Here is a 24,813-nt window from a genome sequence, read left to right as displayed (position 1 = left end):
AAAATGTTCTTTCTGGAAGGTTGTTCCTTGAATGATTTATCTGTTGCCTTTCTGGTAATGCTGTTCCTGAGCACAGTGATTCATACTAGTGCATGTTTTTTGTCCAGTTCTGCGTATCTAATGTGTCGTCATTTTTTATGCTGTATTGTATGCACTGTTTAACAGTGAATATGAAATGTGAAAAATGTGAAAAAGACCCCAGAACTATAATATTGGACTCTTTATAAAGCTGTGTTCATTATCATTCTGGAGCACTGCTAATAGTTGATACATATCACATATACACTGATATACAGGACATGCATGATTACTCTTCTTGAAGTGTGAGGACTGTTAGAATTTATAAGTATGGAAAGTACCTTATTTTTATTATTTAATGTAGTTTGCAAATGGAATTAGTAAGACTGTGCTGAATTTACGTTTCTACAATAATGTTTCAAAGTTATGGGCCAAATATGCAGAAAATCACACTAACAAAGTAGTCCTGTTACATGGGAATTCTTTCCTGATGTGGAGGAATACAAGTTTAGTGATTTGATATTTCCATCTGCAGCAATTCCTGTGTTCTTTAATTGATAATCACACCTAAAATATAGAGCATGATAGGCAAATCCCCTTGGATTTAGAGGAGGCATGTTAAACATGTGGGAAAGGAGAGGGAATACTGTTGATCATTACCCCTGGAGAAAAATTATGGGAACTCCTGTTTTCTGCCTCTTTCACTATTACTGACTTGCAAGGAAATCGTAATTTTGCTTCTCCAGCATGAAATTTAAAGTTTCTCTATGCCATAGATAATAGGTAAACTTTAAAGTATTTTTTCCAAAAGAAAGGAGAAACGTATTATTCATTCCTGTTTTGTTATTTCAGTCTTCTGGTGGTTACAGTAGTGACACCGAGAACCAGTATTGAATGTGCTTTTCGAGGATCTCCTTTCTAAGGAATGTTGCCAGTCCTTACCTTCAGAGCTGCCGAGAGATTTCAGTAACACTGTGACAGGAATTTGCTCAATTTTCATTCCATTTTCTTGGCTACAGGTTTCCTAATAACAATAGAGAAAACTATGCGGACTACCCAATAGCAGCAGCAGAATAAACTTCACAGTTGTCTGCCAGAGGACTCCAGAGTATTGCTTTGTTCTTCTTTCAGCTCACATGTAAAGAATTGTCTTCACCAAAGCAAGGGTTGTAGACTAGTGTATTTTCTTAGAGGTGGCTGAGATTCTGGGATGGTACAGAAATACACTGCTTTTGTGTATTACTGTAGAGTCACAGAGTTGCAATTTGAAGTGGTGGTCAGCCTTTCCTCTTCTTTTTTTGTTTCTGTTTTTAATCATATTGAAAAATCTGGCTGGAGCAATACAAATTAGGAGGGTAGAGAAGAGTTTATATTCACGTGGAACACTGAAATTTTCAGTCTGCCACAACTCTTTATTTTTTTCTTAACAGTCCCATTTAATTATTAATTGTTGTAATTGTCTTTGAAGCAGTCTCTGGTGCTTTGTTTATGATCTGTGGAGATAACGATGAGCTTGAAAATGAGGGGAAGAGATGTTTCAGGTATCATGGACCTTCTTCTCTGTATCTAAACTCCTGCTTTGTCCTGTTGAATTCTTCTCTCGTTTGCATCAGTCCCATCAGTGTCCAGACATGGCCTGTTCCTTTTTTCTGTTTTTCTTGAGAGTAATTTTCTATCTGAAAGTGATAAATTTGTAACTCTTCCCTGGCTTGTTTATGTCTCCCAGTCCTCTGATCCATTCAGAATTCCTTTGCAGCACTGCACATGTGTCTTCTTAGACCTAAGACTATTCAGCTGTCCTTTCCAGTGGTCTTAAGAATAAGGAATCTTCTTATGGACTTCAATAACAGGTTATTTTCTATGAGTGAAACCCACTTGTTGGGAACCATTTCTCAGAAAAGTCAAATTGAAAATATCTTCTTACTTTTTGTATTTTTTATATGTTCTGGACAAACTCGGGTGATAGGTGGCATGAAATATTAAGGAAGACAGGGTGTTTCATAAAGCATGTAGAAGGATACTAAAAATAAACTTAATTTATCAATTACTGCTCAATAACATACGTTGTAATATGCTTAGCAATGCATTCTAAAGTAATAGGCTGTGCTCCAGTCCCCTTCCACATCATCACCTTCTTAATTTTGAGACACAGGATTCTAGGAGTCCAGGCTTGTCCTCAGCTTTTTGGAGTGGAAAGCATCCAAAGTGCAATTTTCTGGTCTTCATTAGGAGGCATTATTATATGGCAGTTTTTCATAAATAATTTCTGCTGTAATAATTTTTCACAAAGTGGGACACAGAAACTTAAGGTGTAAGAGTAACTAACTGTATTGTTTGGGATGCCTTATTTTCTGGCACTTGGATTTGGTAGTAAAGCACTAGTCTTTCCTCAGAAAAAGTACAGATTTTATACCGGTTTTTAGTGGCAAAAAAAAGAAATAAAATGAGAATGTTGATAGAAGAGATCCTTATACTCTTCTTTTTGTAAGTATAACTTACACAAGTATGCTGCTTCTTGTGTAAATATGACTAAAAAAGTAATAGCAATAACATAAGTAGTAACATCAATATATGGTTTGATAGCAAACATAAACCAGCAGTTTGCAAATGTCATGCTTGGATAGATACTTTTATGATGAGCCTATTTAGATATTTTAGTCTTTTGCTTCTTGTTTTATGTACAAGAATAAAGCAAAATGGGTTATTTATTGTGATGGTTTCAACAACAACTTTTGCTTGTAGTACTATTGTTTATGGAAGACTGAATGAATTTTGGTGCAGTATCAGACTTCATCTCTTTGATAGAGTTTTACCTTTGTCTATTAATTGAGATAACTGAAGAGCATCAAGGTGTTTTGTATTGTAGCAGGTCCTATAATGTGAGACTGATCACTGAACTTGTCACTTTTAAATACTGCTTTATAAAAATAGGGATTTTTTTGAGTCACCTCTCATAATTTTGCCTCCTCCCCACTGATAGGATCATCTGGTTCCTATCCCCCTGCCATAGGCAGAGATACCTTCCATTAGAACAGGCTGCTCAAAGCCCCATCCAACCTGGCTTTGAATACTTTCAGGGTTGGGGCATCCACAGCCTCCCTGGGCAACCTGTTCAGTGTCATAGTAGAAAATCTGGTCCCTGGCTAGTGCTTTGTTTTGAGTAATAAACACAGTAGTGTAACTTCTGTTTTCCCAAAACTCAAACCGTTTTGTTTCACAGAGGAGTAAAGGACTCAGAGGTAAATAGCTAGAAATTTCATGAAACTTGGCAGCTTCCATGAAACAGAATTCAAAATTAGTTCCCCTGAAGAGAAGGTTCCAGTGTTGCCTCAGCAAGGTTCAGTTTGCTGCTGACTGGTGGTAGTACCCTACACTGCCTGGGCAGTCAGGGATCAGGGCAGCTGGAGCACTCAGGAGTCAGGGCATTGTATGCCTTCATCTGTGTGTGATGCAGAGAAAGGAGTGGAAGAGTGTGCAGGAAAGCTTAAGATGCTGCAGGAGACTGAGAAAACAAGATAAATAAAAGTGGAGCTGTTGTGGTGGGGGAGACTGTCAAGATACCGGGAACAAATTCTGGGTTTTTTTACGGAAAAAGGGCAACTGTAATTGTTCTTTTAACTTGGTTGTTCTCAAAGGCACTTGCATTGGGGGTGAGGGGAGCACATAGAGAATTTTTTTTTTCTCTTGGCATGTCTTAGCACCTCTTTGGTTCCAATTTGGAGGATTTTTTTTAAGGTAGAGGCATTCTACCTATATTCTTATATTCTACCTATAAAAAAAATTGTTTTATACTCTGCACTTGCTTAGTTACCTAAGGTGAAGAAAATTAAACATTAGTAAAAATATTACTATTCTAATTCACTTAGTAGAATTAAATCTGTTGACACTTTATCTTACACATTTAATTTTTAAACAGCATGTGTTCTTAGCTTCCTCTCACTGTATTCAGCAGCCCAGTATGCCTAATATTTTCAGGTGAAGCTGACCTTAAGCTGTGATGAAGTAAAAATTGGTGTCTTCTTTTGACAGTTGCTTATGAATGTCAGTTCCATAGTGGGTGCAACTCCATTTTGGAAGCAAAGCTGCTTGTGCTCTCCCCCACCCTTGAGACTTACCACTTGATTGCCAAAGAAATTGAACTAGCTATGTACTGTCTTGCCAGGCTGGCACTTTACCAAACCTTTGTTGAATTTGCTCACTGAAGGGTAAACCGTAGAGACATGACAATGCCTTGGACTGGGGAGAGCATACAGACTGTGAGAAGAGTAGGACGTTCTCCCTTTCATCTCTGCCTGGTGATCTGTTGAGTCAGGTGAAGGTGTGATACGTAACTTAAACAAAAACTATCTTTTCCAAAGTTTAACAGCAGCTTTATTCTGTCCAGGGAAGTGCAATTATTTTAAATAACGTATTAACTTCTGTGAAGAACAAGTTTATGGTGAAGGCTGGGGACTGGAGGGAATAAATTATCTGGCTGTGGTTATTCTTCCCAATTTGGTCAACAGGTGTTTAAAAACTATTTGTTAACGGACAGGTGCTGTAAGGGTTGCATGAGTCAAGGGAACATTTATGAATGTGTCCCCAGAATTCCTATGAAAGAATAATTTGGAGTGAAAGACTTTGGGATATCTTTTCTTTGACTGAATCTTGAGTGATTATAAATAAAGAACAGTGATGATTCAGAAACTCTGTGAAGCTTTCCTGAGTTTTTGTTTGTTTGTTTTCAAACCATATAAGCTGGAGCAAAGTCTCCCTGTGTTTTTGTTTGTGAGATTTTGTTGGTTGGTTGGTTGTTTTTATTGTAAGACTTGCCGCAACAATGTTTTAGGAATGATAAATACTGATAATATTCTACTGGTGTGGTAAAACATAATACTTTAATACATGATTAATAATGTGTAATTTTAGAAATTTATGTCTGTAAGAAACAGCTGCAAAATATTTGTTATTTTCGTGAGCATGTTTTTATCCAGTGCCATACGATTGTTTCATTTTTACTCAAATTCATTCTACTGATGTATTTTTATTAATGTCTTAGGATATAATGTTGTATTTGTTTGGCATGTCCAATTTTTATGGCTCATTTAGCAAAATATGAATATCCTGCTGATGACAGAATTTAATATGCCACTCTAACAGAAAGATTATTCAAGAGCCCATTAGATGAGAATTTGAACTATGCAGTAGATGTTAGGTTTCATATTTACAATTGCCTTTGTAATTTCTGAGGCTCACTTCCTCCAGAAACATTTACTACAGTCCATTGTAACTTTATTTCTACCAAGGCTTATTGCTAAAGAAACAATTTAAGAATCCTTTACAATTGGGACTAACCTTCTAAAAGTGAACTTCAGGACTGCTCTGGTCCAGGTTATGATGATTGCATATAGCTGGCACAGTGGGGCAGTAAACCTTTAATTGAGATTTAATAGTTCCGCTGTAAGGCAAGGATATTGTAGCTGAATCTTTACCTGCTTTACCTGATGAATACCACAAAAAATTATCTGTAATTGGTAAAGAAGTTCTTTGTCACCTAGCAAAGACTGTTAGAAAAGGCTTTGCTCATTAGGTGGAAGAAAGACTGCCCTATGATAGAAATAACTGATAGATCATAGTAAGCAGGTGCTTCATGTTTGGATGGAAGTGGCTGAAACTCATCTCTGGTTGCAGGATCATCTCTTAAGAAGGTGGATGTTTTGCTTCAGCTGTGTTTTGAGTGCTGTTTCTTGAAAAGCAGTTTTATAACTAGGTGCAGTTAGCAGGCTGGCATCTATTATTTATTAAAAATGAGTTGATAGCATTTCTTCATCTTCACTGCTTTTATGAGGAATTACTGAGAAAATGTTTTTTCAAGGGATGTTAAAGTTATTTTTTAGCTTTTTAAAAAATAAAGGCTGGTCAGTGAATTTTAGCATACTGTGGTTTAGTTAGCAGTTGTTAGTATTCCTTAAACTCATTGCTAGGTCTGGAGAAGTTTGATACTTCCATTAGAAAGATTTCAGTGCTTTTGATGCAGTACTGGAGTTCTATTATATACATCATACTTCACTGCATGATGTAAAGATCTCTAATTGCAAAGGAAGTGGAAGTATATAGTGTACAGTGTGAGCAGGAGACTCTTGCATGTATTTGTGTTGCATTTCACTGGTTTATTTGTTGTGTTTTTGTTTGGGTTTTTTTAAAGACATAATATACTTGATTTTTAACTGTACGTGAATTTGCAGGGTCACTTTCTAGCTCTTAGCAGGCCCCATGTGTGGGGCCACACTGTATGGCTGTGCAAGGAATTGTGCCATCAATTTAGGACAGGCTCAGGCCCCACTGTGTGGTGCTCAGAGTGACAGTGGTGCCCCTCCCAGAGACAGCGTGCTCACAGCTGTCTGAGTGCCTGAGTCAGCAGCGCGGCTCCACCGGCTTCATGACAAGTTGGCTGAAAACTAATCCTGGAGGTGGTGGTGGGGAAGTATTGGTGGAGCTCGTCTGGTACTCTTCAGCCATATCAGAGATCCAGTTCAGCTGTCTGCTCTCTCATATGAGTAGGAAAGCTTTTCAGTGTCACTAAGAATAGGAAAAAAACCCAGGTATTCAGCCTTTACAGAAAGGCAAATACAGATTTTTTTTTCTAACCACTTAGAGTTTAACTAACTCTTTCGTTGTCCTTTCTCTACTCAAATTTTTTGGAAGTGTGCCTTTTTGATGTGACCACATTTTTGAGGTTTTTTTATTTGAGGTTGCTGAGCATTTTCTTTATGTGTGCTTTTTGCTGTCCATTTCATGTGAATTTTGAACAGTTGATAACATACAAATAGATGTCTTGCTTTTTGCAGCTTAAATTACATTTTAGAGTTACTTGTTATGGAAGAAACACTTCTTGTGGAAGTGTTCAAGGCCAGCCTGGATGGAACTCTGAGCAACCTGGTCCAGTGGAAGGTGTCCCTGTCCATGGCAGCAGGGTTGGGACAAGATGATCTTTTGAGTTCCCTTGCAACCCAGACCATTCTAAGAGTCTTCTGTCCTGCATTTGCATGTTAGGTTCTTGGAGAGATCATGGAACCTTTCTGGATTTTAATTTCTGTATGTTTTTATACAGGGGATAATATCTATCTGACATAATCTTTGAAAGTTTACAGGATAAATCCTGAAGTGCTAAATAGTAAAAATTCTTGATATTTTTTCCTAATTCCTTTTGGTATGTAGATACATGCTTTATTTCAACCTGATGTTCCAATTATTGCAGCAAATGGGGAAACCTTTTCAAAGTGTCAGTTGCCTAATTTCTAGGTAGTTAGGCTAGGTTATTAATCTTATTCTGTATGTAACTGCCTTTCAGCATTTTCTAAAAATAGATTGCTGTTTGTTTAGTGCTACTGTATTCTGCTGGTTGACAAGCTTAGGTTTTACATGAAGATGGATCCCATGGTGCATAACGGAGTGTGCAAATCAGATGCATAATATACTGTAAGGTTTCCTGCTGTGTTTTGCTTATCTTCTAAAACTCTTCCAGTATTCAGAATTTGAGATCATATATGATTAACATCACATACTGGTTTGCCACAGAGATTGTATTCTGGAATTCCTGTTCTGCTGTCAATCTTCCTTGAAACGGTTTGTTAGCTTTAGATACTTCTTCACATTTTGTGAGTAAACTGGCAGTTCAGAAATTGTTCCTAGCCTAAACTAATCTTTTATCCTTTAATTTTATCTATAAAATAGGAAGATACTGCTCTTATACTTACCTTTCCTACAAAAACAACAAAACTTCGTTCTTCCTTTCTGAACTTTTAGTATATCTCCAGTCTAACAATAATGATCTTATGTAAGTAAAGAATTATTTATATTCATAATGTTAGAGATTTAAAAAATTACTTTTTTGTTTATTTCTTTTTTTTCCCCATTTATGGTTGGAACCTGCTTTTGATGTTATTTCAATTATTTTACTTGTGTGGAAAGTCTGAGTGGTTGTCAGACAGACTTACTCAGAGAGGGAGAAGAAGAAAAGTGACCAAGCTACTTCATTTTGGATGTGTTTGTGATGGTAGTGCAGTTTCCTTAGGTGGTGCTTTGTACTTATGAACAGTCACTGGTTTTATTTGTCTGCTGGTTGGAGCATCATGTCCTAACCAAGCTGAGCTAGAGCAGGTTGCTTAGGGATTTGTCCAGTCTCCATTGCCTCCCAGTTGAACCTGGTCTACTCCTGAGCACCCGCATGGTAAAGAATAAGTTTCATCTTTAGCAGACTAGCCTCTAGTTCACCAGATCATCCTTGTTGCCCATCTTGAAGGGCAACGATGTTCTTCCAGTCTTTGGGAACCTCTCTGGTGCCATGACCTTTTAAAGATAATGTAGAGGGTCCTAACAGTGACATTAGCAAGCTCCCTCAACACCATCAGATATATTCTGTCTGATCCTGTGGACTTCTACATGCACAACTGGCTTAAGCGCTCCTTAATCATACCTTCCTCGACAGTGGGTGATGGTGCATTCTCACACATTCTGCTGATAGAGTTGGGGAATTGTGAGGTCAGAAGAACTTAGCAGTGAAATCTGGGGTGATGGAAAAAAGAAAAGGATCAAGTTCTTCAGGTTTTTTCATGTCCTTTGTCACTAGGTCCCTGTCTCCTTGAGAAGAAAATGCCCACATTCTCTGTAGTGTTCCTTTTGCTACTGGTTTAAATAAAGATGACCTCTTGAAGTACTCTGTATTGTTTTCTGATGCTGTCATAAGGGCAGCATCCTTGGGTGGTACCTCTGTATCTCTGCTGGGATAATCAGTATAAAAGGTCAAGAAATGCTAATCCATCATGTGGTTATCACTGCTTCCTAACCAGAAAAACTCTGAAAGGCTTCACAAAAAAACATGTTTAACATACTTCAAAGTTCTATCCTTTTATCCTTGTCTGTTACTCCTTGTTAATACTTTTAAAATGTTAAACACAGTTCGGCAGGTGATGAAACTTACACAGTTCTGTGTTCTTCAGTCCTGTCATTCAGTATGATATTCTGCACTGTAAGCAGCCCAGTGTGTATGTCCTGAAAAAAATCTCATTTATTAGAATATCCAGATGGTTTCCATCTTTGAAGTACAGATCTTTTGTAAATGCTTTTGCTTTGTGAACTTTTTGTCCAGGAGTGGATGCTCTGTATTTACCTTTGGTTTTCTCTTGACATCACATTCTTGAAAGGGCGTGGGGGTTTTTGTTAGCCATCTGAGAAATTAAATTCCTTCATGTGTGAAAGAATGTCCTTACTTAGTATCCATTACACTGGTTATCACAGAACTTTACTACTAAACTCTGCTTCGCATAATATTTCACTTGCTATCAAGTTATGATTACTGCCTATTATTGGAGGTGCTTTTGATGTGTTTTGCCTCTGCAGCTAATTTAGGAAGCAGAAAGTTAAAGCATCTTTTAAACACTAGGTCTCTAAATCTATACCTATAAATCTAGGTTAGGCTACAATTCCATGCAAATTTGTTTGTATTACAAATTTCTTAGTACTTAAAACAAATCCTGCATGGATCTTATCTCTGCTGTGCTGTCACAGCTGTGCTGTGCTAGTGTGGTTGAACAGAGGAAGGAGCTGAGAAGGTTGAAAAAAGCCTTTTCCCCTCCTCCGCTGCTCAAGGGGTTTTTGCTTGAATTAGTTTCCTTCCCCAGGTTTGCTGTCAGTGCTCGCATGTCGCAGGGTGCAGGACAGGAGCAAGAAGCCCCAGCTCTTAGGAAGTGAGAGGGATGTGTAAAACTGTTCATGTAGTGCAGCTTCAGAATGTGAAAATGCAACCTCACTGTGGTTGTGTACTAGAGTTGATGGTATCAAAGCTGGAAGATAAGAAGCTATTTTGCATAGAAGCCTGTCTGGAAGAATAATGAAGCAATGGGGAAAGTAAACCAAAAAATATTTCTGTGTCAGGGTTTTATGAGTACTTCTATCCTCTTAACAATATATCTGATGACTCTAAATGAGCAACAGATTAGAAAGCTTAGAAGCATTCTTTTTAATTTACTTAAATATGAGTCGGGATGAAGGCAATGATTCTGAGTACATTTAAATTAATTTACATTTTCTGTGTGAACATTGCAGTATCTGATAAGTTGGTTGCAGTTGTGATGATCTAAGCATTTGTAAGATGAGGCTTCTATTATTTCTTTACCAATGTAACTGGGGGAAAAGAATGCAAACTTCAGGTCTTCCTGGAAAAGCACCTGGTCCTGAATTAAACCTTTGTTTGATTCAGGTTTCATGTTCAGGATGGTTCTTGGACATGCAGAAATAGATGAGCTCCCAGCAGATGAAAGACTTATAAAAGCCATTGTGTGTAATAGAAACCTTAAAGTCTGTACTGTTATATTCCGGGAGTGGTAGGGAGTTATTCTGGCAATCCAGTGATGCATACGGAAAAGTTACTTTACTAGAAAAATTGGTCTTTGTGTGGACAGTAAATGCATCTGACTTCTTGGTGAGTTGACTCTGCAGAATCATAGAATGGTTTGGGATGAAAGAGACCTTAATGGTCATCTATTTCCACCCCTGCTGTGGACGGCGATGCCATTCACTAGATCACATTGCTCAGGACCCCATCCAGCCTGACCTCGAACACTTCCAGGGGTAGAGCATCCGGAACTTCTCTGAACACTGTTCCAGTGCCTCACCACCTTCACAGTAAAGAATTTCTTCCTAACATCTAATCCAAACCTTCCCTCTTTCCATTTAAAACCATTGCCCCCCATCCTACCTCTATCTGTCCATATAAAAAGTCCCTCTCTGTCCTCCTTTATAAGCCTGCTTAAGGTACTGCAAGACCTCAATGAGGTCTTTCCGAAGCCTTCTCTTCTCCATGCTGAACAATACACCCCAGGGAAGTGGTCACAGCTCCAAGCTGCTAGAGTTCAGGAAGTGTTTGGATGATACTCTCAGGCACATGTGACTCTTGAGGATGATCATGTGCAGGGCTAAGAGTTGGGCTCCATGATGTTTGTGGGTCCCTTCCAACTCAGCATGTTCTGTGATTCTGTGTTCCCACCTTCTGATCATCTTTGTGGCCCTCCTCTGGACCCACTCCGACAGGTCCATGTCTTTCTTGTGTTGAGGACACAGGGCTGGATGGTCTTCCCTTGTCAACTATTGCTGTCAGTCCATCATTGAAGGCCACCAGATTGGTCAGGCACAATTTGCCCTCAGTAAAGCTGTGCTGGCTGCTTTGGATCAGCTTCTTGTCTTTTATGTGCCTTAGCCTATCTGCTAGGAGGGTCTGCTCCATGATCTTCCCAGGTACAGAGGTGAGGCCCAGCTTTCCAGGTCCCCTGCAGCTCTCCACCACTACCAAAATCTTGCCACACAAAACCAAGATGGTATCATATCCAAAATAATAAAGCAATGGGGATGTTTTTCTAGTGAACTATAGTATAGATTCATATGGAATGATTTGCCTTACAGCAAGAGGTACAAGACATGCGAAAAATATCTTCTGAGATACTGTCTTCTGCTGGACACTGGCACTTTACTAAATACTATTTATGTCACTCCTCATCTCAGTGTTTAGACAGAATTTTAAAGAATTTTTTTTTCAGCTGCAAAACTTTGCTCTTATTTCATAGAGATTCACTATGAACTTTTTTCGCTCCCATTTAATTGCTTACTGACACTGTTGAGTGATTGTAACTCACGCTGAAGGAATTTACAAAACAGAGTCCACACACAGTAACTTTAAGGTGTTGATCTGCTTTCTGACATTCTTCCTACAAGCATACTTTGCTTTGTAATCAAAAATGTGATAACTGGGTTTTACATGAAAAGACTGTATAAGGATTTCTAGAAGGCTGGCTTCAGGATGTGGTTAATAATGACATAAATGTCTTGATAAAAAAAAACCAGATTATTTTTTCAGGAATTTTTTTAATTGGCTTTTTAGAAATGGCTTGTAACTGATCAGAGTTGTTCAGAAAGCAATAACCTATGTCAGCTAAACCTGTGTAAGTAGTCTATTTAAATTACAGGTTGTTTCTTGGGCTTGGAATTGCTATCTCCCTTGGTTCCTCCCTTTGTGGGGGAGGAAAAATGATAGTGCAATCTGCTCCAGCATGCTGCCTTTCTTGGGCAGAGGTACTGCAACTGGCTTCTATTGACTGAATACCCTAGGGTCAACTCTGCTTTTCTGAATATTTTCAGCTTCTGGGTATGAAGGCATCTTGCTGATTAAAAGGGGCTTGATAGTGTACATAGTGAAAAGTGCAACATGGAGGTGCCAAATTTAAGCCTTAGTACAAAGAGTCAACAACTTAGCCTATGTAACAGATTACTTGTTATCCCTATTTAAAAAAAAAAAATAAAAATTCCTGTGTAGAATCAGATACCAAGTGACTATTCAGATAAAGTAACTCAGGTGAACACTCTGGCTAACATGATGGTTTATTTCTAGATTTACATTTTTGTTAGGACCAAGAATGCTAGAGAGTGAAAATTGATGTGAGCAGAACTGAGATACTAAGACTGTTCTTGCGTGGACAGCTGCATTGATCAGTAGTGGTGGACAAACTGTCCAATCCAGAAATGCTTAATTAAAAAAAAAAAAGGACTACAGAAAATATTAAGAAACTTTTTGAAAAGGAATGAAAACATGCAGTTGAAGTGTAAAATGTTTGCAGCCAGCTTGGGAGTTATTTAAAGATAGCATCTTGGAGGCTTACAGTATGCATCCTGCTTATTTAAATACATTTCAAAAGGCCCCCCAAATGTTGGCCTGGCTAAACATCAGGGTAAGGTATAGTATCTGAAATAAAACATCATACTGCTTAAATCTGATATTTTATTTGAATAATGAAATTAGAAAATAATAAAAAAGCTGGTGGATTTAACCTATAGTTACAATGAGGTGAGGAAAAAATTAATTAGTAGCTCCCAACAAGCATAAAAACTATTGTTAAGTATCTGTTCAAACTCAGCAGGAAAGTTTCAGGAGTATCTGGAGGGTCAGTAGACAACCCCGTTGTGAAGGGTGGCTTAGATAAGGTCGTAGCTGAAGAACGGAATCGCTCGGACTTGTTTTGACAACACTTACAGAACCTCTTCATGCCAGAATCTTTCTTAGTAAGGAATGTGATAGAGTATATGACTCAAACCGAAACACCAGTGGAAGAAATTGCAGTACCTGAAGCAAGCTGTGAACAAGGCCTCAGGATCAAATGGCATTCCTCCAAGTGTTGTAAGAGGAACTGTGAAATAAAGGAGCTAATGGCTGTAGTGTGTTATGAGTGGTTAGCATCATCTTTCTGCTACAAGTAAGGAAGGTAGCTAGTGTGATAGCAGCATTTTTAAAAGGCATTGGAAGTGTTTGAGGAACTTTACATCAGTGAGCTTTGTGACCATGAAACCCAAATTCATAGAAATGATAATAAAGACCAGATTTGATTTCATCATTATGTCTGTAAAGTCCTTTACCAAAAGCTTTGGGAGAGGCTAAGTTGCTTCTGAATAAAATGGAAAGTTTTGTGAGAAAAATTTGGCAACAGATGGAAAGAGAGGGCAAAAAAAAAATCATTTTTTTTAATAGAAGGAGTTGAATTGAACTGCTTAAGGGTATGTGTTAACACTGGTGCACAGATATAAGGAAAATGGTATGATAGCAAGGTGGCAAAGTTTTCAGATGTTTAAGCTTTACTTGGGTTAGCATAGTGGCTGGCTATTTAAAGCAAATCGTAGATACTCAGTTTTTGAGTTATGTGGTTTGCAATAGTACATGAAATTAGGTAGGTAAATGTCAAGTAATCTAAGTGAATGAGAAGTACGAAAGAGGATTTTTGTATGCAGTGATTGGCTCTGAAGTGGTTCTTAACCAATCATGAGTGAAAGATGGAATTATGTAGTACATAAAGATCGGCGCAGTTCTCCTTAGCAGTGAAAACAGGTCTAGGAAAGGAATAAAGAACAAAACAGAAGTATTATATTGCTTCTGTAGAAATCCATGGGATCTTGAGTTTTCCTTGTAGTGTGTGGATCCTCATCTAAAAAGGGGTACAGTAGACTAGAAGAGGTTCTGAGAGAAGCATCAGAGAGTTATTTAAAGGCATGAAACAGCTTTCATCTGAGGAAAAATTAAGCTGACTCACTTTTTCTGGGAAAAGGATGACCATGAAAGGACGCAACAGGGATCTATGCAATCATGAGGGAATAGGAAGGATTACATATTACTGTCTTCCAAAGTATATGGAGTGGAGGAGTAGAGTACTAAGTAAGAGCAAAAGGTGCCAGTTTGAATCAGAACAAACTAAATGAGATACTTACTCATATAATTAAGCTGAGCAAGATGCTGTTGATTCTTTAAAAAAGGCTTGATTAAAAAAGTAAGCAGGGAGAACAAGAAAGTAGGAATAGCTGTTAAACACAACAATATGACCCATGGATCAGGAAGCCTGCAGTAGATGCTAGTAGAAGGAAACAGAGGTTGAATATGCAATAAATATTTCTGGGGGCACTGTTTATACAGTTGTCATAGACATCTGTTGTTGGTTGTGATTTTCTTATTCTTTTCTATCAAAGTTGCATTTATTATTTTTAAATGCATTTCCACAATGTAAAGAAAAATGTAGTAAGAAAAAACACATTTGAATTGTATGGAAATCAAAGCAGCTGCATAGTTTGTCATGCAGAATTTGTGTGAGATAGCTCTTGGTTGCAGTAGTCAGGGCCCAGAGGGAACAATGTCTTGCTGTCGAGTGCTGTCTCCATGCTTTGGACCATCTCACTAAAGAATACCCCATGCTATTGTATTATATGAAAATCTCCACAGTAGAGAAATCTGAAATTTTATGTAATATGACTGTTTTAAGAAAGTTCAGGTTTTTACTTAGTTGATGATAACACTGAAATTTCAGTTAGCGTTGAACGTTAATTCAGGTCAGTGTCAGATGTTGAATTAAAAAAAGAAGTATGGAACTTGGGACTGTTCAGAACTGTTGCTTTTATATGGAAAAATTAATATATATGTTTGGGTATTAGACAATGAAGTAATAAATTTTAGAACCCCTTCTGCATGTGACATATATAGTTCATATCAGAGAAGCTACACTTAAATTTATGGGTTTCAGTAAAACAGTTGAAATAAGTTGGAAACAGTTGTTATGCTATCTCAGGTCATAATTTTTAACAGCTTGCTAACTTAGTGCATTAATAAGATGTTGTATTTATTTAAGTAAATGAATTGCCACTGCACTGATGAACTTATTCATCAGATGATTGACATCAATAAAATAAATACTCGGGGAATATACATGCATCTAGTTTACTCCTCTAGTTTGTGTTAATTAATAACTCAGCTTGAAATCAAGACTTATCTTAACTTGTTCTCATTTCAGCTTTGGATAGATCACAATCCAAGAGAGATGGAGGTTTTAAAAGTAATTGGAGCTTTGATCATGCAGAAGAAAGTGAAGGAGATGCAGAGAAAGAGTAAGGATGCTTTTATCTAGGCTATTGAAAGTATAAATGTCTATTTATAATTAAATACTTATGTTTTGTAATTTATGCATAAGAAACAGTATATCTTAAAATTCCATTAATTAAGAAAAATAGTTTCAAGTAAGTATTTAAAATAGTTTTGCCATATAGAAATGCATTATAATGTAAATTAATTGTGAACATGGGGCTTACAACATAGGGCACAAGCATTGCAGTTGTCTTTGGAGCTTCTGTGTAAATCTAAGAAACACAAGTAAGAACTGTGTCAACATGCAAAATAAGGAAATCAGTAAGTAGGGTATCTAAGTAGTTTCATCTTTCCCTTTAGCGATGTTGGTACTCAGTACTTCACAGTTATGACTGAAGCACTTCAGTAGCTTTAGGCCTACATCAGGTTAAACTGAGCTTAAAAACTGTAAATTTTTTTCCCTTGTGCTTATTTCACTGAGTAGAGTTAAGGCTGGTTGTGTTCTGTTACAATTTATTCCTTTACTTAGTATATTTGGATTTTGTCTAAAACTTAAATCCTATCTGTGTAGTTTGAATGCATACTTTGTCCTTATGACTTTTTTTGTTACTAATATGTTTTCTCAATATTATCATATTTATTTCCAAAATGACTAATGAATTGTTAAAAAACAAGTGTCATGCACGAAGAATGTGTGTCAGATTATTTGTTGTTCTTAGATATTTGGAGATTAGGACCTGCAAGTTAAAAAAGTATGCTGTGGTTCTCTAGGAAGAAGACACTGAATCCTGTGATTAAGTACAAAAATATTCATTTATGAATTTGTATCTTGTCATATTCTGCCAAATTCTGTGTGTTGGAAGGGAGATGGTAAAGTAGAAACACAACCACGTAGGCGGCAGCAGCAGGCTATGCTGCAATCTTATTAAAACATTAGGAAATGTGAAGTTTTAGTCATTAAAAAGTTAGTTCAGGAGTTCATTGAAGTGTGAGGTAAGCATTCAGAGCTCTTGTCAAAGAACTGTATCAGAAGTTAAACCCACTTTTTTAAAATGCCCTTAATTTGTGAACCTTTTAGTTTTATAAAATTAAGCTAGCTTTTTTCCTTAGCAACTTTACATCCATTTCCAGCGCACAGTAGTATGTTGTAAGTATGAGGGCGATACACACCACACAGTTACTTTTATTTCTGAAGGCAAATACTAACTCATGCTTGTAAGCCTTGCAGCTTTTTTTACCTTCTCATAATTTATTGCTGTTTTCTGTCCTTCTCCAGCTGATGTTGACTTAAGAACACAGAATGAGATAGTTATAGAGTAATGATGCTAAAAAAAAAAAAAGAAAAATTATTATGGAACATACGTTTCATATAATTGATTTTAAGATTGTATATCTGAGTGATTTCTCATTCCTTTCAAATATTCTGTACAATAAACTGTTTTCCTGTAACCAGAATTGAATTTTTATTACCTACTTAGATCAGTAATTTGCTTTCATATCTTTGAATTATGCAGAATCTTATCTGGAAATAGAGATAAAAGAGTAGTTGAAAATTGATTTAAACTGGAGATCCTGCCTTTTTTTACTTTCCCATCCTCTGATACCATTTGAGGCAGCTTCTCATTCCCTCCAAACAGCTACATGTTGTAAGCTGCCCACGTATTTACTTTTGGTAATACCTGAGTTTATTTGTCTTAGAGGCATAGTAGGCTATGAACATTTTGAAATAATTTATGTAGTTTGCTTTTCTGATGCAAAACACTGACAGAAGGGAATCTTTAGAAAACAAACAACAGTAAATTGTCCTTTTTTCTTCTAAATTCCCTTTAGCCTTAGAACATTTCATATAACTGTTCCAGCATAAAGCTTTGTGTCCCCCAATATTTTGAGTATAGTGTGCAGTAAGTAGGTAGTTTGACAATTATTTAAAAATGTCATTCTTATTAGCTGTGGTGTGCTCATGTTAACTACAATGTTTGAATCTTGCTGCATTTCTTTCTGGAGAGAGCTGTAAGCCTGAAGCGAGCAGCGGGATGCATCTCATGGTTGTTGTTGAGGCACTGGTATTATAGTGCCTGACCTTATCACAGCTTTTTGCCCTCTTAATGGCAGACACACAATAAGTTTGTTTTGAACTAGCCTAAGAGTAACATTCTAGCACTTAAAGGATTGGCTGTATTCTTGCATTACTCCATGAGACCTATGCTAATGTAGTTGGTTAGTACTGGATGTCTGCTTGGATTATCTTTCTTCAGTGAATTGAACATAGAGTATGTGGCTAATGACCTCCTACCAAAGCAGTTTTTAGAAGAGGTAGATTTTTTTTAAAAGAAGGTGGAATTAACTTGGGGAATTAAATGGGCTTAGTCATAATGGTAAGGTATCGAGTAATGAACACAAAAACACTAAACAATATTTGTACACTGAAGAAGGTTTGGAAAAATTAATGATCACTCAACACTATATAAATTTAAAATGATGCTAGAGTTGATACTTGGCTTGGAACTAGGAGTTATGGAAATTCAGAATGATAATTGACAAGTATCTTATCCCAAAGTCAATGCCTAGAGGTAATATTCAGTCCACTTGAAAGAGTAAAAGTAATGTTTTTGATGTTCTAAAAGATTTGCTCTACTAAAGACACCAATCAAGATGATAGCAAGTGATGTGAGACTATTCTTGCTTTGTACTTGGAGATCCCATGGGAGAGGAACCTTTACATAGAACAACAGGAAAAAAGACCAGTGGTTCAGTTGAACACACTGAAACCTGTGTAGTCCATCACAGAATAAATGATGGGATGGAAGACTTGTGCAGACATGGCCAAACTAATATATTAAATAAACTGATGTGTGAAATTAACGTGTTACAAGATGCTTTCTGGTGTTACAGACGATTGTTCTTGAAGTGTCTAGAATAATTTATAGTTACTTCCTTTTTTCATATCTGGGTAAATGTTTGTGAAATATACCTCAGTATGCTCCACAGTGGTTTTGTAAATGGATGGGCCCAGTTTGCTCTTGGCTGTCATACTGTTTTCTTAATAGTCTAGACTTCTGCCTTCCACTGAGATTTGTTCAAGAGCAGCCTTATCAAAAACAATGAATACAAATAAATGGTTCTGGTTTATTTGCACTGTGGTATCCCTTCTTAACTACCATTTTCTTTCAAAAGTTTTAATTTTTTTTCCCTTTTATTCAGAGCAATAAACTGCTGAATGGAAAAACAATGTACTATTTTATTTATTTTTGTTTGGCCTTTTTACAGTACTTTTAAAATATGTAATACTTTCTCAAAAAATGCTCCCATTTTTATATAGATGTTTTATGTTTCTTTTGTGAGCTTGTTAGTAAGGTACTATAGCCTTAAAGTGATGAAAACTTTCTGTTCAGAGGCTCAGTTCTTAATTTTTAGTAGTTTTAATTAAGGTTAAATTAACCCTTAATTATGGTTATTTTTAATGGAATGGCACTGTGAATTGTTGTTGAGTAATACCACTACTTCTCTTGTGCCCCTGATACTGAGACTTTTTTTTAATGTGCTGCCTACCACTATGTAATTTAAAATACAGAATGTACACAGTGCACTGTGAGAGGAAATCTGGCAACCTCCTGGTTTTATATGTAATAGTTTTCAGAAAGAAATTCCAATTAGGTTTGAAACACAGCTATATCAATTGGGAGTTGATAGAAATATGCTTGCAGCTTATTAGAGTGTAACCTCAGTGGTCAACAGAGGTTTAAAGTTTGGGTACTTGAAGACAGTAGTGAAAACATGGTCTAGTAAACTGAGCTATCTAACTGTTGCATTAATATGTTTTTACATTTTGAAACATTAAATAAATGGCAAGTGATTAGACATAAGTAAACAGAAATTTTTGTTTTTCTTGTTCAGTACCTAAATTTGAATGCATAACTATGCATTCCCTTTCAGAAAGAACTCTATTTAGGTAAATAACTTCTATTTTTTCCCTTAATTTTAATAAAAACATTCATTTGTTATAAAATTTTAATGAAAGTATTGAAAAATTGGAAGTTATTGTTCCAATGTGAAAATAACCAGGGAATGCACAGGTTAAAAGTGACAAAGTGTGGAGGCATAGCATCCTCCCAGCACAGCCACTGAGGTTTAATTTCAGCAGTGTTAACAACATTGCTGACTGGTATGTGGGGATGTAGTATAGTGGGTTTTTTTCAGGGCTGTATAAATTGCATCTTTGAAGCAGGCAACTGCAAGCATGTGATACATGAGCAAATAGGCATTACTCAGTTGCTACGTATTCTGCTCTCTGAAAAAACAACTTTTCTGGTACTGATGCATTGTGGTGGTTTAACACCAGCTGGGAATTAAAACTCCAAATAAGCCACTCTTTCCTCCTGCCCCCCTCCACTGAGAGAGGGACCAAGGCAGACTATGGGTTGAGGTAACAATTTACTGAAAACAAACAGCAATGGAGTAAGAAATGCACAGTAACAGCAACAATATTAATAACAGAAGTACACAGGAGAGAAGATGCTTTACACACAAAAGGTGTTCACCACATTGACTCACTTCTGCATGACCACCAAGACAATGACAAGATGTTGGACATTCCTGCAGCTCAGCAGTGACACGGGGTTATTCCTGAGACAAAGACAATGTGTCAGGCGCTCTCCACAGCCAACGTTCCCCAACCTTGAGCCCAAGACAAATGAAAAACAATGACGGAGAAGCCCCCAAAAGTCAGATCGTCTGTGCTGCCCTGACTAGCCCTGCTCAGCCCTGCTCAGCTCCTCCTGGCTCCGCTCGGTTGGGTGCCCACAGTTCAGCTGGGCTCCTTTTGGCAGGGCTCAGGCTTGTCTCCACCACTCCATTCCCACGGCTGCTTCCCGCACTGGCACCACAGTGCGCGCGCTTCGCTGGCCTGTCGTGGATGGGTGTTTTGGCCACTTGGAGTTGTGTTCTTTGGGAGGGACAGGCTGGAGAGGGACAGAGTCTGCAGTGCTGGGTCCTGGCAGCTTCCTTAAGGAAGAAAACTGAACAAAATGGTGAACTTCTGGTGTACGTTCCTTTTTCCTTCGCCCTCGGAAGCCATGCCCCCCCACCAATGATGTGGGTGGTATAGAACAGCATCTTAGCCGTGCCCACAGGGCTCAAAGCTCTGGCCCCTGCAACTAAGCCGAGGGCTTGCATATATGTTGCATTCCTTGAGATCTAAAGATACTGTTTAAAATTCTCAATTCCCTGATATTTTTCTAGTCATGTTGCATCATAAGAGATACTCTTGTTCACTTTGATTTAAGCATTGGTTCAGTGTTTTGTTCATTTGCAGTGTGTTGCCTTCTCTCTCAGCGTCCCCCTCAAATGCCCTTTGTTAAAGTGGTTGCAGAATTGTGGCGTGTTGAAATCCTAAAAGTATAGCCACAGGAGAGAGGTGTTTTGAAAATCGTCGGGATTTTTGTATGAACTGAAGCTGAAGAATGGAAATGTTCCTAGAGGTGAAATGATCTGGCTAGGACAGTACAGGAGGTGAATGCCAGAGCTGCAGATACCATAGGTTGCTGTTCATATCTGTGCTGCAGTTTTTTGTTTATTCTTTAGGATCTGGAAAATTTCTGAAATTGTTAAACTCAGTGTCTTCTGATGAAGGGTTGAGAAGGCTCAGTGAGCCTACTTTGAAAGAATAATCTCTCTTGAAACAGAGTTAAAAAAATGTTGCAGTATTCTAAAATTTTAATATTCATGTGTAGTCTGTACAGAAGTTCAAATGTACTCTTTTGTCTTTGTTTGAAATTACTGATGATCCACTACACTGTTCATTTTCCATTGAGCACCTAGAACTGTGGTGGTCTGTATATGAAAGGAAAATATATGTGTTGACATTTACATCATTCTTGCCATATCAAAGGCAATGCCTTCAGTTACCTCCTGAAGTTTGAGTCCGCAGATCTCACCCTCTGAGTCAAGAACTTTTTTCTTTTATTTTATTTGCTGTTAAATGAAGGGAAATCTTATTCATCTGAGTGATTACCTAATATATATAAAGAGCTAAAGTCACTGTATTTATTGCAGTCAGCATGTCATATCTGCAGCTGAGAAATGTTTCCACCTTCACCTCCATAGTTGTTTCTCTTATGTAGCTGTTCCCTTGGAACTCCTGGCATAACTGCTTGTGTTCTTCAGTAATTTCTGCCAGAATGGTCTTGATTAAAACTATCCAAACCATGCAATTACAAGTTGGCTAAACGTTGTGTTGGTTTTTTGTGGGCAAGAGAGGAGAAACTTTATCAGGATGATGAGAAAGGATTATCTGCAGGTTGCTTCTCTGGGAAGCAAGGATATGTTAGCCTAGTCTAGCTGCTGTCTGTATAAAATGTGTGTTTGGGGTTCTAATTTAAATACTTCAGATTATTGGAGGATAATTGCCTGTTGCTGAAAAGAATACATGACTTTCTTTTTTTTTTTTTAAATCTTCTTCCCCATTCTAATATTTGGGGATTATAAACATTAAAACTACTAAAGAAACGCATTTTAATGAGCAGTAGAACCAAACTGAATATGTTAATTTTAGGAAGAGATATTTTGATAGTAATCCTGTGGGATGAAGTTTATTTATATTAAGTTCTTCTCCTAAAGCACTATGAAGTTTGCAGTTTTGAACTACATACTTGAACACTGATCTGCATGAGCAAATTATGTTTTATAGGTTAAAGAAATATTTGACTCAATTTAAGAATAGGGTGTACACTCTTTTATGGTGTCAGTAATTGAATTAATCCTTTTAGTTTTGCTTTTTTGTGAAATAATTTGATATGCACTCTGAGTTCAGGTTCACATAATGCATCTGATCACTATGTTGCTTATTTCATGTTCCTGTGGTTTTATGCCTGTAAATACAGTATGTATATGATGAATTTAAAGACAGAAGAGAAGAAAAAAACCCTTTGTGTGCTTAAAATGTTTTGCTGGTGCTCTGTTGGATTACAACATATGTGCTTTTCTCTCCCACACCTGTCTAGCGAGGCAAATCTGCTCAGTTTAGATGAGAGTGATGAGCCTTTCAGTCCCAATGAAGAAAGAAAGGTAAGTAATCTCTTTATCTCATGGTGAAAATGTATCTTTAAAACATGCTATGTTCTTAAACAGTATTGCACAGTCATCTGTGCAGCATTAAAAAATGAACATTTATGTGATGGTTTAGGACCATATGCTCAAGCTGTCTATCTGCCTACCCTTAATGTTTTTGTTCCTGTCTTGATTTGTATTGTAGTCTGAAAATATAAGCATGAATAACTAATGTTAAATTTAGACAGTTATTACTATTGTATTATATATCAATTATATTTTGTTTAGTAAGGAATCCTACTGAGCAAGGATATAGACAGGTAACCAAACAGTTTGAAAAGGAAGCCAAAGTACTATTTATATTAATGTTTTGTAATTAATTTTGTCCTTTCAACTTTTATACAATTATTTTAATGTTTGTGAATTCTGTCATTACAGTCATTTCGTTGTCGGCCTGGAACTATTGGCAGTAGCAGTGATTCCATAAAAGCATTTGCAAGGCGAGGCAAAGCTGGAAGCTTCAGACTTTTTAAGGGGAATGCAATCGGCCTCAACATGATGGGAAATAGCAAGAAACTTAGGTAATACATTTAGTTTTATGTTTGCTTGCCTACTTGATCATTGATACAAATCAACACTAAATAAACAGAATTTCTGGTATATTTGCATTATCTGCTGTGCATTTTAAGAAGCTACACTGTACTGTGTTTCTGAGTAAAGACAGAAAACTAGATTAAGGTCTTTCCTCTTCCAAAATGTTTAACAGCACATTAGTAAAGTATCAGAAGACTATGGAAATGGAATGATAGTGTTCACTGGCATATTTGTCAGTACCTTACAAACATTGCCTGCATGTGCTATTTTTTCTTCTATACAGTGCTAGCAGATAGAAGAACACTGGTAACATCCCCATCAAGAATCTCTTCTTTCCATGACCATGAATTGCCAAGGTTAACTCAGGATGCATTTTCTGTTTCCTTGCTGCAAGATATAATTTAATTTAGGAGTCAGAGACTATTTCTTTAAAGGATTCAGCAAATGCCATACTCCTGTATGATAGCTTGAGCTTGTCACTTGCATTTAGAGCTGACAGGAACAATGTTGAAGCATTCAGTGTTCTACTTGCTTGTTACTACTGTCCCTAGCTTGTAAGAGAATTATTTCTTTACTTAGCATTTCATATTGCTGAAGTGCACTCAGTTTGGTAACTTTTGCAGGAAGGAAATATTCATGAGATAGCTAACTATAATTGGAGCAGTCATCAAATATCCAACCTCTGTGTGGCTGCATAAGGGATGTTCTTGTCTTTGTTCTTGCATGTTGTTTAGTGGGATCATTCTTATCACAAAGTCACTCGAGAAAATAAATCCTTGAAGTCCTGTGTGCTGTGTATCCTCTCCTGCTGTTTTGATCTTTGAGCCTGATGTCTTGAGATAGAGTAATGGGATGTTATTTGGAACTTTGAAAAGTTGTAATTTATTTAATAATGGCAAGTTTTTTGTTATAGGCTGAAAGAACCTTGCACAGAGGTCTGTTATTTTTCAGCACATTCAAACACTTTGTCAGCTCTTGCCATCTCTGAACATGAGTACTTCCTCTGTCCCTCTATTAAATTCATTTTACATTTACACAAATTACCACACTACTTCATTGTCTTTGATTTATGCTGTGCAAATAATGTTTTGTGTTTCGGTCTTTAGATTTCTTTTTTTGGATACACAACACATTTATAAGATTATATCCAGATTTCTGTCCTAATCTTCTTCAAATTTACCAGTTCTTACAGAATCACCCTGGTCATTTCCATTCTTTAGGATTCTGTTCTTGAACATAGATATGAAGATAAAAGTAACTTTAAGAAGTCTGTCAAGGGTCCTTTGTCCTGGTTTAGTGAAGAAGCCTGTGCATGCACATTGTATTTGGTTGTTGTTTTGAGTGCACTTAACCATTTATAACAAGATTCCTCAAGTCCTCTGATAACTAAATTTTCCTCTATCTGGCTGTGAGATTTGTAGTGAAATCCAACCTTACTATGTAACTTTTCTCCCTTTTCTGTTAAAGCAGTCATACTTCACTGTGTACATTGTTTGATTAAGTTCCAGAATGGTATTATTTTTAAGATAAATAGTTACTGAGGGTTTTTTAGATGGTCTAAGCATTTAGTTCAGACATTCTGTTACCTGGATTGGGACTGCCTTCTATTGACAATTAATACATTATAAACCTAAGACCTAGTATGATTTATAAAATTCAACTAAAAAAGTAAAATCTGTGGCATGTAAACAGGCATCCACCTTCTGTCTCTAGTACTGAGCTGCACACTGAATTTA

At 37.0% G+C, this 24,813-nt stretch overlaps 1 protein-coding gene across 5 annotated transcripts in view; it reads left to right on the top strand.

The window, feature by feature from the left end:
• SENP6 (SUMO specific peptidase 6) overlaps positions 1 to 24,813 on the top strand; it is a 71,788-nt gene that overhangs the window by 2,824 nt on the left and 44,151 nt on the right. The window contains exons 1-4 of one of the 5 annotated variants that reach the window (XM_050314721.1): positions 6,908 to 7,092; positions 15,369 to 15,462; positions 22,438 to 22,501; positions 22,922 to 23,064. In XM_050314721.1, the coding sequence (XP_050170678.1) occupies positions 7,044 to 7,092; positions 15,369 to 15,462; positions 22,438 to 22,501; positions 22,922 to 23,064 (350 nt within the window). In that variant the 5' untranslated portion in view covers positions 6,908 to 7,043. Of the gene's footprint in view, positions 1 to 6,907; positions 7,093 to 7,809; positions 7,835 to 15,368; positions 15,463 to 22,437; positions 22,502 to 22,921; positions 23,065 to 24,813 lie in introns of those variants that run through there. The other 4 variants (XM_050314719.1, XM_050314722.1, XM_050314720.1 and 1 more) reach the window with 4 other exon arrangements.

Source organism: Myiozetetes cayanensis, unplaced genomic scaffold (assembly GCF_022539395.1).
Source record: "Myiozetetes cayanensis isolate MyiCay16 unplaced genomic scaffold, myiCay2020 scf2-11, whole genome shotgun sequence".
NCBI classification, from domain to species: domain Eukaryota; kingdom Metazoa; phylum Chordata; class Aves; order Passeriformes; family Tyrannidae; genus Myiozetetes; species Myiozetetes cayanensis.
This window is presented reverse-complemented; position numbering and strand designations above follow the sequence as displayed.